At 35.0% G+C, this 16,335-nt stretch overlaps 1 protein-coding gene across 6 annotated transcripts in view; it reads right to left on the reverse strand.

The window, feature by feature from the left end:
- JMJD1C (jumonji domain containing 1C) overlaps positions 1–16,335 on the reverse strand; it is a 305,528-nt gene that overhangs the window by 70,039 nt on the left and 219,154 nt on the right. For 5 of the 6 annotated variants that reach the window (XR_004346113.1, XM_032607635.1, XM_032607631.1 and 2 more), the window contains exon 3: positions 629–742. Coding sequence is in view for 3 of the 6 variants with exons in the window: in XM_032607631.1 (XP_032463522.1) it covers positions 629–742 (114 nt within the window). In the remaining 3 variants the exon portion in view is untranslated. Of the gene's footprint in view, positions 1–628; positions 743–4,583; positions 5,159–16,335 lie in introns of those variants that run through there. The other variant, XM_032607632.1, reaches the window with a different exon arrangement.

The following is a 16,335-nucleotide window of genomic DNA, read 5'->3' on the forward strand; positions in this document are numbered from 1 at the left end:
AAAAAATTAACTGATAGAACTTAACTAGAGATTTTAAAAAACATTTAGCTTACTACTTTTGATATGAGTTTCTTTACATGATTTAAATCTAAAAACCTACCAGAGAACGTTTTTTCCAATTAAGTGTATTTGTATTTAAATTGCAACAACTGAGAATTAAAATTTAGAAACTGAACAATTCAATTAATGACAACCTAAAGGAAAATTCCCACTTAAAAAGAAAATGAACTACTATTATGCTAAACTGATATGAATGTATATAGTAAACACTAATCTCATTTAATTACATTAATGACTCAATTCTTAACCTTTAGAGCTGGAGACAAAGATAATTTATACTAATATCTAACCAGTTATTTTCTAACAATGAACATTTTTTAGAATGGCAGGGACTTTTATTTTGCTCACTTGTGCATGCGACAGGATGCTGGCTGGCTCATAGTAAGTTCTCGGTATATATTTCTTGACTGGATAAATGAATCACTTATCCTATAATCAAAATTTATCAGATGCACTGGGTTTATTATACACCTTGATGTTAGCTAGAATTGAATATTCTAAAGAATATCTGAATATCAGCGAAGTTTAGTGAATAGTTAATTTTTTAAAGCAACGTAAAATTTCTTACCTCGTAGGGCTGAAAGGCACTATCTTCAGTTAAAAAATCCAGTTGTTTATCTACAAGGAATTCTACTGCAGTGATTGAACTGGGTATACTTTTTTCAACCAGGGGTTTGAAAGTCTGGTAAGAGAAAAAAATAAAAATTCTAATGGTTATTTTCTGAATTTTATCCTCAAAATTTGAAGGGGTATATATAAATACAATCTATTAAAGTCATTATCATAATGGTTTTAGGATACCAGTTGATATCAGTTTTCATATTATAATCTAAAGTGATGCTTTTATCCATATAATAGAGTACTTTCTATTTATTTAAAAGAAATGAAGATTTTAAGAAATGATATGAAAAAATTCCAGTATAAGTCCCAGTTTATTTTAAAAGAGGGATATAATCAAATATACGTGTATAAAAATTTCTAATATAAAAAAAGAGAAATTGCTTCTGAAAAAGTAAACTGGGTAGGAGAGCATATTACCCCAACTCTTTAAAATATTGTTAAGTATTATTCTTTATAAAACAGAGTAGTTACGATTTACATGTGTAATTTTTTCCCTAGTTCATTCACATCAAGAAGGATTTTAAATGATCAGGATGCATCTGGTCTTTTAACTCCACCCCGTGTACTACTCATCCCCGCCCCTGCCCCAAGCACAAATAAAAATCCAGCTGCTTCAGTAAGAGCAGCATGGGGGAAGGGTGTAGGAAAAGAAGGAGGTAAGAAGTATTACACAAAACCGACCTCTCAGCAGTCTCTCCAGATTTCCACTATTAAAAAACAAAACAAAACACGGGCGGGGCGGGGAAGGGGGGGGGCGCAAATCCATGGTCATTTGATTGTTTTAAAGGAGACTCAACTTTTACATAAAGAAATTTACTCATATCTTGGGGTGGGGGTGGGAGTGAGCGAGGCAGGAGAGGAAGAGGAAGGAAGGAAATAAAGGTACTATATATGCATTTTTCTTATGACTATCACAATCACTTTCGAATAGACGCAGTCTGAATAAAAGCCAAATACATTATATCCATGATACTGCTTTAAAACTTAATATGCCACCATCTTAAAAACATATAGTGGCTTTACTATAAAAGAATCTAAGTTTGGAAAATGAAATAAACAAGGAACTAAGTTGCTAAACTACCTATATCACATGGGGAAATCTTTCTTGCTACAGGCAACTTCTGCGACCATTTGGATGCAAACCAAAGCTTTCGGCACAGACAGTAAAAATCCCCAGGAGATCCAAAGCCACTGTATTTCCCCCTTCTCTTATTTATGTCTGAAATAAATCTAACATCTTACTAATCATAACTAATAAACACTCTGGGGGAAAACTCTTCAAGATTTTTAATTCAGAATGGCTCTTAAGCAGTTAATTTCTCTATTTAAGAAATTCTTTTTAAAACTTTCAATTCTATTCATTGAGGAGTCTGTGTTTTGAAAAAGCTAAGAACACAGAGGAATAAATATTTTAAACATGCCTTATCTCTACACTATCCACACCATGAACTAATAAATGATATCTTCTTTCACAAATTAACATGAAAAAAATTCTCTTACACCTCCACCTATTTTCAGTATTTATGATTAGAAAACCTAGTCACAGTAATATCCTCCCTCCCATGTCCTAGGGCTAACCTTTTAAGTACTACATATGTGTCAAAAGTATTTTTACTGGGGTGAGAAATTACATTTTCAAAACAGACATTCCCCCATTATTTAGCTATCTCCTGCTACTGTTGCCATCTAACATTTTCCATTTACCATAACTAGATTCCTTAGTGTAATATGTAACATTTTCATATTATATCTTTGTTTAGTTTTTAGTAAACTAGAAAACACTGGCACCTTCTCAGGAGAACTTTTAATCCTTGAACTTTATCAAATGCTCTATTTCTTTTTAAACAGTACCAAGTCAGATCAACTTGGGAAGGTTAACAAAAAGGTCTACAAAAGGTATTATCTAAGTGGCTAAAGATACAATTCAATTAAGTAGGCTCTGGAAAAAAAGTAAACTTCTCCAGTCTTGAGTGCCTCTTTCTTACGCAAATAATACAGGTGGTTTGCATTTCCTATGAGAACTAGTCATTTTATAATATGAAAAACATTCTTGTGAAGAGAACCGCTCAGAACTCAGCTTTTTAAGGTAGGTCAGAGTTCTACGGGTAAATTTCAACAGGCCAATTTATCATAATTTAAATTACTGAGTTAGAAAAAACAAAGGTTTAGTTTCTAGGCTAAAATAAAGAATTTCTCATTTTAGGGTATCTAAACTGAAAGCCACTGGTAGAATTTAGCTATCAGAAATGTTAAAAGACTGGTTTATAATGGTCTATTTCTGATACATGAAGACTTATAATAACCATGTACAAATGGAACTCAAAAGTATACCATGCTTCTTAAATATTAGCAAACAGGGCCACGACCTGCAAATTTTAAAATGTGCAATTACTTTCAAACTAAAAATATGTTCCAAGTGCCGATAAATACTTTTATAGTACTTGTTAAAGAAATGTTTTAATATGTATTAAACAAGCAACCCTAAAAATATGCAACTGTTCGTACTTTATGGAAAAATTAAAGACAAACAACATACAAGACACTAAGAGTTAAAAATACATCCTGATTCCCTAAAGTGGCAAGTCAATGATGTAACCATTATTAACTTTTGTATTCAAGTCAAACATAACCATTTCAAAGACATCAATAGCTTAAAAATAAAAAATATTTAAATAAAAGCGAATGGATCCTACAGATTTTTATGTAGTAAGTATTTCATGGGTCTAGGTGCACTGGAATGTAAAGAAACTAGAACTCATGCATAGCTAAGTAATTCAAGACTCTAAAGATATACCATTCTATGAGGAACTTCCACAGCCTAAGGGGAAGCAAGGAGCTACCATCTGATGAAAGTCACTGTAGAATATGGCCCTAATCATAAAAAGACTATTATTCTAATGCTGAAAAAAGCCTTTGAAAATCCAAATTAAAACTACCAATTAAACAAAACACTTTTTCAATTTTATTAATGGATTGGGAGTTCTTTTAAGGTCCTTTGTCTTTCTTAACTGTACTTTAAAAATAGTATAAAGCCAAAATAAATACTTAGTTGAGAGCCTGCATTTCTAGTAGGGCCTACCACGCTATAGGAAGAATGCTTAGAACAACTGTATCCTGTTTGGGGCTCCATGCTGCACCACATTCCATTCACATGAGGAAGAGGCGAACAGATGAGCCCTCCTCGAAAAGACATTTTTAAAATAAATCAGCTGCAGTTCTCAAACATAACTCAGCTGCTCAAACAAACCATGTTAAAGCTCATCATTTAACATTTAATTGGAAATTCATGGAGTTTATGTCTACAGTCTGAGTTTCTAACAATCTCCAGTTAACATTTAACAATTCCTTTTCCAAGTGAAAAAAAGCAGGCTCATTAACTACAGAAGTCTGATATAAATCTCCCTAAAGGAATACTAAAGCAGAAAACAATCTAGGATACATTTCAGAAGTCAAGGTTTAGTCTTAAAAAAAAAAAAAAAAGACTGGAGTGACTCGAAAGAACAAAGTCCAAATTCCCACCCAAGCAGGTCTATTGAAAAACACGATACTGTTAGAAAACAAGTTGGGGGTGGGGAAAAGAATACACCACAGAAGAAAACCCTCACAAAACAAACACCCCTACTTCCCTTAACACATTATATTCTAAAACCCTAATCTAAAACATTTCTGCTATAATACTTTAAACAACTGAGGTCTTTTTTTTTTATCTTTACAGTGTTATGAAATTACTACACACACAATAAATCTCTTCCTAAACAAATGAAATCGTTAAAAATTCTTAAAACTAAGAACACTAAGGCTGGATCTATAAAAGACAGTGACCTTAATTCCTAAGGCTGAGAAGCAAAACCAAATGTAAATTAAGACAAAAGAAAAAGGAAGCAGAAAAATACAAACCGTACTTTGTTCTTGAGAATTTTAAAGTATCTTTAAATCTCATATATCCACAACAAGGCTTTAAAGGTCAAGAAGTATTGCTGACATTTCCATTTTGTTCTTGGGCAGTATTTTTTTAATCTAACCTAAATACTTCTTAAGTCTTAAAAAAATCACAGGCAAATGTCTCTCAAACCAAGCATTTCTAAGCTTACTTGCAGCGTCGTCATTGTATAGTAAGAAAAGCCAAAACCACAGAACGAAGCAGAGGCTGTAACCTAACAAGTCTCCGACGAGCAAATGACGATTTTCTGTCTGCTGTGGCTCGGTCCTGGCAGTGATGAGGATTACAACTCGCTCTTTGTCATCAGCACTGTGGTGTTAACGACTAAGAAATCCTGCAGCTGAAGCACTACTGCATCCTCCGATCTGGGTCAGGATAATTTCTCCCGAGGTCGCTTACATAACCAGTAAGATACTCCAAATAGAGAGAACAGCCATCCATCAGCTAGAGAAAGCCTTTTCCCACTGTACTCTGCGTGGAAACACACTGCAGTAGCTTCCAACAGTGCAGACACCCAAATGAGAACGACTACTTGGCTTAGGGCACACTGAGAGAAGGGAAGAGGCGGTGCTCTGTAAACTGTAACTAATCCTCCGTCACAGGTGCTGATGGAGTCACTTCCAGCACGAGTCACATTACTGGTGATTACTCATTTGGCTGCGCCATAGAGACTGGCTCATAATTTTAACAACAGACAAAGACAGACTAGTGGCGAGACTGAGAGCTCAAGTTTACTGTCTCCTTCATAAAGCAAATGCAAATACAAAGTTTCTGCTTTCCAGATTTACCAAGGGGAGAAAGTGCAGAAAACAAGTAATGTGTAAATATCTCTCAAGCTGGAAAAAATAAAGCATAACTTTAAACCATCAAAAATACTTTCAAGTGTGTTTTCAAGTAAATAGTTTACTTTTTGTTTAATCATTTCTCCTTAGAAATATACTGATATTTCTAAAAATGCAGGGAAAAAAACAGTTTAACATTTCTGGAGTAATAATCTAAGTTAAATCAAATGACATAACCAACAATCTCACTGACACTTTACTCAAAGGAAAAACGAACCGGTAATGTTTATTTTGGCAGATTAAAAAATATTCCTGAAACATTTTCATTGTTTATAAAAATAATTTAAATAGTTTACAGTTATAAAAACCTATAATGGCCACACATGGCTACTGAGCACCTAACATGTGATTAGTCTGAATTGAGATGTGTGCTGTATGTATAATAAACACACTGAATACAAAGAATGTCAGATATCTGCAAGTGCAAGAAAACATTCACCTTTTTTTTTTTTTTTGAGACAATGAATACGACTTTATTCGGAAAGCCGGCAGACCAAGAAGGTGGCAGACTAGTGTCTCTGAAACACCATCTTCATTCACCTATTTTTTAATGATGTTTGTGAATGGTCTTTTATTATAAATTTGTTCCAATGTTAGGTATCTCAATTTCAATAAATTTAAAAATTTACACTGATTTTTTAAAATACCGCACACACAACCATTTTATCAAATTATGTTAAAAGAAAAACTTCCAGCCACCAGCCAATGCCCTGTCCCTTTAAATCTATTCCAGATGTATCAATTTCATTTCAAAGAAAACATCAGGTTAACTACTGAAAAGCAGATATTTTAAATTTAGTCTATTATGGATTGCACTTAAAATCTCAATCAATCCTGTTTTAAGGATGAAAGAGAGGAGTAATGATTATTCAATGAATGTTAGTAAAGGGACTTCCCTGGTGGTACAGTGGTTAAGAATCCACCTGCCAATGCAGGGGACACGGGTTCGAGCCCTGGTCTGGGAAGATCCCACATGCCGTGGAGCAACTAACCCCGTGCGCCACAACCAGAGAAAGCCAGCACACAGCAATGAAGACCCAACGCAGCCAAAATATAAAATACAGCATCCCAATAATTCATTCATAATTAATTACTTAAGACATGAACATAAAACATATATGGAATTAAAAGAATTCAATGTAAGTTTCCAGAAAAACAATGACTAATATGGCAGCCTTATTCTGAGCCACAAACAACCTCAAATGTTTGATTCAGATTATTACATTATAGACTATCAAATTTTAAATACACATCATACTACTTTTCTACAATTTACTGTACATTAGAGAATGAGTTAAATATTTCACAAGATTCATTTTACAATCTCACATAAATTCAAGTTTGACTATATGTGTTGTTAATAACTTAAAAACATGTCTTTGTTCCTCAAGTACTATTAGTCCCCTACAGAATCAAACAGCATTAAGACCTACACTTAGCTAACAATCCAAATGCCACAATATTTATATATTGCTAATGATACATAATTCAATAATTTTTATAAAATCAAAATAATGTCAATACTGAAAAACCATTCACTTTTATTTCATACTACATCAGAGCTGCATTAAATTTAGATGCTTCTCCATTGATATAAATACTACATAGTTGATTCTTAATGCAAATAAAGGGTACAAGTGCAACTAGGTGAAAACCATAAATATCTTTTTAATATTTAAATTGGCCTTAATAAATATTTTTATAAATATATGACTGTGAGTTTGGTCTGGTACGCTGGCAAATTTCTAACACAAATAAAAATAGTGAAGTAACAATACAGAGAAACCACTTGGTAGCAAGCATTAAGTTGCTCAGCTTTTACATCAAGTCTCCTTAATTCTCTCTTGTTCTTACAACTCATAAGGGATGGTATTAAATATCTCCTTACAGACAGCGAAAAGCACCAATTTGAGGCGAGGAGCATTTCAGTCCTTTAAACTGGTTCTTCTTATGGCTTATACCTTCCTTAATGAATTAAGGAAGGAAGTTGAAGAGCTACTGTTAAAATTTTTTTTTCTTTCTTTTTTTTGGTTGGGTAAAAGGTCTTTTCTGGCAGCCTAACCAGGCTAGAGGAAGAGGAAACTACTCCAGTTACTGCCCAGAAATACACATCTCTGACTTCCTTCCTTTTTAGCTGGTTTCTAGGTTACAAGCTGAATAAGTCAACAGAGGTGAGAAAGTAAACAGAGGCTTAAAAGGAAGGCAACACTATATGGCTATCTGAAGAAAATCTGTTCCTTCCAATAACTGTAGAACCTTTTTACATGTAATTAAGAGTTAAACTAGCATTTTAGTCCCATTTATCTTGGGCTATCAAAGAAATAAATCCCTCATCTTTATAGATGTGGAAGCCTTAAACAAACAAGTGGATTTCTCCAAGTATACAGACTTTACAAAAAACCAAAAACCTCTAAGTTTCAGTGGCTTATTAGCATTTTAAGTATTTCTCTTTTAGACATAAGGACAGGAAAACAAGAGAAACAATAGTAGTTAAAAGAGGATTTGGATTTGATATGGCCTTATTTGAAGGCTGACTAGATTCAGGAAAACACTTTTCATTATGCCCTATTGCCCTATAAATCTATGAAAATATATAATGAAACGTGTAACTCTCGCATCATGGTAGTGCCCAAATGATTAACTTCTTCACATTAATAAATCCATGTAGATCTTCCAGGCACTGCAAAGGTTGTGAAGCAGTTTCGTACCTTCAATAGACCATGAAGTTCCAAGAGGATCTCCAGATGATACAGACATAATCTTGATTTTTAAACTCTCTTCTCTCCCTTAAGCATGCAGGACATTCATTCAACCAATATGCATGGGATGCCTTCAATTAATGCACTTTTCCCTCCTTTCTTACCTATATCCTTGATAACTGCCCCAGTCATAAGAGGAAAGTTGTGCAACAACAGAATGTGTTCATTTTTTAACTTGGTAAATATCACATCATAGGTTCTATGACATACAGTTGACTAAGAAAAATCATTGTTGATAACACAAAAACACTACACAAATAGTCTCTGTGACTGAATAAGCATTATGGCTGAATTCAGTGTCCTTCCTTTTATTTTTTCTTTCTAGTCTTTCTGAGTACTAATAAAGCACATACTCTTAACTCGAGTAGTTTTATCGGTTTGTCATATCTAGGACTTCTCTTTCAGAATCTCCCTGATCAGTCTTTCTTCCTCCCAATATTATGAGGTTTCACTTAAAGTCATCCCTCTGTATCTGTGAGGGATTGGTTCCAGAGCCCAGGAGGACATCAAAATCCTTGAAGGCTCAAGTCTCTTATATAAAATAGCATAGTATTTGCATATAACCTACCCACATCTTCCCATAAACTTTAAATCATCTCTAGATTACTTATAATCTTAATATAAATACTATGTAGATAGTTGCCAGGTGCAAGGCAAATTCAAGTTTTGTTTTTGAGAATTTTCTGGAATTTTTTCTTCTGAAATTTTCCACGGTTGATTGCATCCTCAGATGCAGAACCCGCAAACAGGGAGGGCTGACAGTACTTTTCTTTCTCTACAACTTCACAGGTGTGTGCCATTGAGATAACCAATTTTTCTTTCCACAAATAATTCCAAACTATATTTTTAGACCTAAATTTTCACCTTCTAACCTGTATTTTATACTGTTACTAGGACACAGCCATACTTGTACCCTGTCACCACATAAAGCCAAATATGTCAAGAATTAAATATTTAACCTTCTTTCCTAAGTTATTCACGCTTCTTTCAAAACCACTAGAAATATTATCACAACTTCAAAAATTAGTTACCTCAAAATTCATTAATACAGTAATCATGCTTGATGATTTACTTTGGTTCCCTTGCTCATATTATAATATTCTGAATACTTGATATTTTTCCTTTAAACGTCTGTCAATAATATGTAATTTATTTTTTTTTTGTTTTGGGTTTTTTTTTTCTTTTTTTTGCGGTACACAGGCCTCTCACTGTTGTGGCCTCTCCCGTTGCGGAGCACAGGCTCCGGACGCGCAGGCTCAGCGGCCATGGCTCACGGGCCCAGCCGCTCTGCGGCATGTGGGATCTTCCTGGACCGGGGCACGAACCCGTGTCCCCTGCATCAGCAGGCGGACTCTCAACCACTGCGCCACCAGGGAAGCCCTAATATGTAATTTTTAAATAAATTATTCCATAACTTTAATATGACTTTGATAAAAATACCAATAAGATTTTTTGGAAGTAGACAAATCAAATTTATGGAAAAGCAAATATAAAGAAAAGAAAAATACAAATCAATAATAGGAAACTAGCCCTAAAAGATACATCAAATTTCAATGCTCTAATTAATACAACAATGGGAAACTAGAACATACATAAATAATAATCAATGGATACTTTAAAAAGTCCCAAAATACCATCAGGTAAGTACAGGAATTTAGTGTAAAATAAAGGTGGATTTTCAAACCCGAGGCAGTAAAATGAGAATCCGAAAATTTAATACAAGAAAGATAGCTGTTAAAATAGAAATGGAACTTTAGAGATTAATCTCATTTTTACAGAGGAAGAAATGGACATTCAGAGAGATTAAGTGATTTTTTTCATCAAAATACTTCTTTGTAGAAGCTCCGGAACTAGAAACTGGATTTCCTAATTCATAGCTGAATGAATGATTTTTACATTGTAAGATGGTGTGAAACCACCATATTGTTTTCATGCTTGTTGCCATGACGCAGCAGAGAGCAAAGTGTTTTGCTATCTGCTGAATAAAACTTTAAACTTTGAACTTAAAATGGAGGAAACTGAAACTAGTCTAGAAGAAAATGCAAGATTATATACTACCAAGGAAAAGAGGTAGAACATAATAAACTTATCTATTTTTAATATGCTTTACTGACACTTGTCACCTATCAGAAAGAAGAAACAACCAGGATTAGGTAAACCATTCAACATAAGAGTTTCTAAAGCTATATTCTGAAAAACACCATTTGAGAAGACAATAAAACACTAAGAGTTAAAAGAAAAAGCGAGTTTAATTTAATTCCTATTTTGTCACTATTATTTCTATCAAGAAAAAATATTTTTTAATGTAGAAAGTGTAAACTAGGTATTAAAAATAAACTAAACCATAAAAAACAGATATAGGATCCTTTTTGCTTTGTTTCAAGAAACAACTAGTTTTCCTTATAAATAACATAATTACATTAGAGAATAATCTGGAAAACAAAAGGGTGAAAAAAAGGATCCCATGGTTCTAACCATGAACTCAGCCAGTTAAGCATGTAATTGCTTTTTCCACAAGTATGTATATTTGTTACCAAGTTTTAAGGCACATATAATTTATAAGTTGCTCATTTCACTTAGTATTTCTTTTGGGGGTGGGGGGGGCGGCTGTGCCACGTAGCTTGCAGGATCTTAGTTCCCCAACCAGGGACTGAACCCAGGTCCCTGCAGTGAAAGCAGAGAGTCCTAACCACTGGACCGCCAGGGAATTCCCCACTTAGTACTCTTTTCATGTTATTACATTGCCATCATTTAAAATAGCTATCTAATAAATACTTAATCAAGCAAATGAACATTAAGTTTACTATGCCTTTTCTCAGTGTTGGATATTTAGGCCTTCTTCACTTCTCTACTATTATAAAAATAATAGGAAAATCTTCATGCTTTTGTTAAACAACCAAAATTCCAAGTTTAGAGGGTTCAAATAAATTACATGTTAGAATATTAAATTGATAGATATAAACTCAGAGCCATTACTGGCCATCTTTGAAAAAAAACATGACATTATCAAGATATTAGAGAAAGGTATCTATTAATATTTGTAAAGGAGGAAAGGGGCAATTTAGAAAAAAACTACATGCTAGTAAATGAACTCCAGAAAAACTCTAAGATGGATAATTAGAATCATGAAAAAACAAACAAAAAACCCCACACAGTGACAGTTACTAAGAGACAAATATACTCATTGAGAATAATTTGTCTTTTAATAAAAACAAAGGTTACTTTCACCAAGAAAATTTGCAATACGTAAGTCAATGAAATATGGGCTAGATGACAGTTCTTGGTACATTTGTACCTAGTTAAACAGTACTGAATAATAGTACTGCTTTTAACCTATAACATAGCATCTCTTCATCTTTGGTCTTACACACTATCACCTGAAGGCTGTCTTTATTTGCAAATTAATAAATGACAGAATGATTCCAAAATATATCTCACAAAAAATGCAATTAAGAACTAGATTACTCCCAAAGTTAATAATCAAAAGGTTAGGTTCTATTTTTTAGGTTGAAAAAATCAACTACATAGGTAGAATGTAAGGGAGATCTAGCTTCCTAGAAATTCGTATGAAAGAATCCTGGAGGATTTCAAGACACTAAGCCAATAGAAGTCATGTTTGTTTGTTTGTTTTTGCGGTACGCGGGCCTCTCACTGTTGTGGCCTCTCCCATTGCGGAGAACAGGCTCTGTACGCGCAGGCTCAGTGGCCGTGGCTCACGGGCCTAGCTGCTCCGCAGCACGTGGGATCTTCCCGGACCGGGGAACGAACCCGTGTCTCCTGCATCGGCAGGCGGACCCTCAACCACTGCGCCACCAGGGAAGCCCAAAGTCATGTATTTTTTAAAAAGAGAGGACAGAGTGGTGACAAATCAAATTTTGACACAAAGTACCCAGACCAAGGGAGGTACTGGTCCCCTTAGATTTTGCACTGGTCATACCATCTCTGAATATCTTGATCAACTTGGGACATCATAATAGAAGAGGAACAATTACAAACTGTGATGTGTTGACACTTAAAAATCATGAATTATTAGGATCATTTGAAGGAATGGAGAAGAGGAGAGCAAACAATAATTAACTATGTACAATTATTTAAAGGGTTGGGTAATTTGCAAAGGAAGAAGCTTGTAAGTAAAATTTCCATGAAGGCCAATTCTAGCTCAGCACAAAGAATGTACAAATTTTTAATAATTAAACACTATCAAACCAAGGGACACTTACTCATGAAGTAGTGAGCTTCCAATAACAAGAAGCACTCAAGAAGAATCTGGATGAAAACTAACTTGGCAAGCTTGTCCCTGATGGATCCCATTTCTGGCTTTGGCAAAGGGTTGTTTATGAAATATCAAAGATTTTTTCCAATTCTAAGATTCTAATACTGTATTCATTAAGCAATTTAATGTTTAAGAGCAAAGCAAAGATAAACAAAATTAAACCAAACTTTTCATAAACACTGCTACTGCTGCTTTTGCATATAAGAAAGCATAAAAAGAGTACTGCTGAATGTTCATGTATTACTGACATAAGGTGGCAGAATTAAAAGTAAAAAGTAACATCTCCCATTTTAGAATAAATTAAGTTAACCAAGACTTGTTCTGCTTGGCAGAAATAACTACATGGGAGACTTTTGGGGCACAGAATTTCTGTAATCCACTGATCCTTCATCTCTTACGTTGAAAAAGTAAATGTAGGGCTTCCCTGGTGGCGCAGTGGTTGAGAGTCCGCCTGCCGATGCAGGGGACAAGGGTTTCGAGCCCCGGTCAGGGAAGATCCCACTTGCCGCGGAGCGGCTGGGCCCGTGAGCCATGGCCGCTGAGCCTGCGCGTCCGGAGCCTGTGCTCCGCAACGGGAGGGGCCACAACAGTGAGAGGCCCGCGTACCGCAAAAAAAAAAAAAAAAAAAAGTAAATGTAATTTTGTGAGAATAAAAAATATTACAAAATTAAATCTACTCAACCATAAATGCAAAGCATGTGTTAAAATACTAATAATCAAAATCACAGAAGAAATTCAAAGTTAAGCTAAATAAAATATTTAAAAATATTTCTTCCAATTTTTATTAATCATTTCACTGCTTGTACTCTTGGAAACTTGAATAGGATATCTATTTCTTTATTGGTTTTGTTCATTTCTGTCTGGCAAACATCTGTTACTTGTGAAGCACAAGTCAACAAAGCCTCTACAATTATTTCTCCATTATCTCCTTTTTTGTCAAAAACTATGATGATGTCAGCAACAATCTGGAAGCAGAATTTTTCAACTAACAAGGAGGATTCACGCCATTAAGTATAAGAGAGTAGCTATTTTGGTTATTTTTTAAATTAATACATTTTAGGTGATAATGATCCATATGCTAAGTAGTATTTAGATTCAAAATATGGTAATACCAAAGTTATCAAAGTTTCAAGCATATTTCGTTAAGTATTATAACTTATGCCAACATTTTGACAGACCTGAAATAACAAAGTACTAACTACAATGCCAAGTTAAAAGGCTACAATGGAAGAGAGAATTTCACATAAAGACTTTGGCACTAAAGTGTTTTCTTTGAATTACTAACAAATTATGATTCATTGAAAATGAACTTTCCTTCCCTTCTAACATATTACAGGACAAATGAAAGTTTACATTGGAAGAAAACCCACAAAAACAAAACAAAACAAAAAACCCCAGAGAAAGAAAACGAATACCCATAACCTAATTTCAGGTCAATAACCACTAATATAATTTTGCTACACTTCCTTTAAAAGAAATCCCTCCCCTGGAAAGCTCTGTTTTCTTAATTTAGGTCAGTTCCTGTTTCATTGAGGACATCTCCCTCTAAGGGGATGAGGCAACAAAAGTCCTAAGGCTAAGTGGGGAGGGAAAAAGCTAAGGTCCATTAGTGATGCCCAGAAGCCTTGCTTAAGTTTATCTCTGTAGAGAGAGAGGAAAGTTTCACAATTAGACTCTTCATGGATAATAGATTCCTTCCAGGATCTTAGTTTCCTTCAAAGTTTCAGACAGCCTGTAAGCAGTCTGGACAAATAAAACTTCTTTGGGACTCCTGTGGATTTAGCAGTGTTTTATAGCTTTTCAAACAGTTGTTTTCTCCTTAGGGATCTGAAAACTTCTCTGCATTGACCACTGACCACCTGTTTTTAAGAGCTTTTTAAAGTAGAACAATTTTTCCTGATTTCAGGAATCCTTAGGATCATCTTTCCTTCTTCCCAACACATTTAGGTCAAACTTCGAGCTGTATTCTACTTGGCCTTGGATAACATGAGCATACTCAAAAGGTTACATGATTTAGCTTAAAAAAAAAAAAATCAAATCATTTAAATGGTCATGGAACTATGAATTTTTCTACTCTGATGGGGAGAAATGCTACATAAGGAAGCAACTGCTAAAACACAACAAACTACTGAATGTAACAAAAAAGAAGCAAACTCACAGATACAGAGAGCAAACTAGTGGTTACCAGTGGGGAGAGGGAAGGGGGAGGGGATTAAAGATACAAACCGTTATGTATAAAATAAGCTACAAGGATATACTGTACAATACAGAAAATACAGCCAATATTTTACAATAACTATAAATGGAGTATAACCTTTAAAATCTGTGTGGTAACATATAATATCAACTATACTTCAATAAAAAATTTTTTAAAAAGAAGCAATTGCTTATGAAACAGATTTATCAATGGGTCAACTAAAAATGCCTGTGTACTTTCCACTGCCACTTGCTTTGCCAGCAAGGAGGGAGTTTTCTTTACCATTCTCTTACAGTAGTGAACTAGATTGAGCTTTGATAAGCTTCATTAAGTTTATTACTACATTAATTGGTAAAGAATCCTGAAAGGTTTACTTTACTTCCAGAGCTTAATGCTGAAGGCACAGTGTTGTTAGCCAAGTCCTTAAAACAGTGGTTCTCAAAAGGATAGACCTCTGTCTAGCTGCATCAACAGTATCAAGTAACTAGTTTAAAATGCAAATTCTCAGGCTTCACCCCTACCAGAATTTCTGAGAGGTAGGGCCTAGAAATCTGTGTTTTAACAAGTCCTTGGGTAATTCTGGAGCACCTTGAAGTTTGAGAACCAGTGGCTCATAGCAAGTGTTCTTAAAGTCTTTGGGGTCAGTGTATTCCCAGAGTCTGATGAAAGCTATAGCCCCCCAGAAACATGACACATAAAATTTTGCACCACAATTTCAGGGGTTTCCAAGATCATCTGGAGAATCTTCTAAGAATATACATTTCTAAGCTTTAACCCTGATGATCTACTGAATCAAAAACTCAGGATGGGGCACTTCATTGTAAATATTTTTTCTTTGTAAATATTTTTAAAACTTCATTTTAAAAATATTTTCCCCACTGCCTCAACATCTCCACAAGTAGGCGATAAGCACCCTGGCCCAGGTGACCAGGTACACCAGGTTGATACGGTTGGCCTCTGCCATAAGTTCCCTTTCCTGCCCTCCTCTGACCATGATGACCTAATAACATTCAAAGGCACCAATGAAATCTTCTTGGCTCTTTTACTTTTACTTGGGTAATCCAACCTGACGCCCCCAAGAAGAACACTAGCCTACAGGTCCTTGGGCTCTCTCCTCACCTGCTTGGTTGAGCCCACTCCCTTGTGGCATAGTGACTTTCTCTCTCTAGGACCTCTGAGTATAACAAACTTTGTTTTCATGTGCCTCTCCTGTGTCTCCTCTTGCGGCTGTACCTCACTGACCATCAAATAAAAGAATACTGAACCAGCCTAGGAATCCTCAGTTTTAAAATGCTATCTGACTTAACTCTGAGGTTTGGTCAGCTTTGAGAACCACTGCTTCAAGGATCCATGAATGCTGGTTGAAAACACCTAGTCTAGAGTGATCAAATCTCAGGACAGAGTGCCCCAGTTCAGGTCTTAGATATTCTCTTGACAAACCAGTCTCCTTGTCACTTTGCTAACTCAACCTCCTCCTCTCTCAGGAAGCACAGGGTCTTTAAATAGCTTATCAACAGCTTACACTGGAAAGCTGCTCACTCTCAATGTGGAGATGTGAGAACCATGTAGCAATCAATTTCACACACCAGGTTCTCAAATTCAAGTAACCTAGGGCTAGTGGAAGATAAGCTCTTTTGTATTAT

This window comes from Phocoena sinus, chromosome 16, assembly GCF_008692025.1.
Source record: "Phocoena sinus isolate mPhoSin1 chromosome 16, mPhoSin1.pri, whole genome shotgun sequence".
In the NCBI taxonomy this organism is placed as follows: domain Eukaryota; kingdom Metazoa; phylum Chordata; class Mammalia; order Artiodactyla; family Phocoenidae; genus Phocoena; species Phocoena sinus.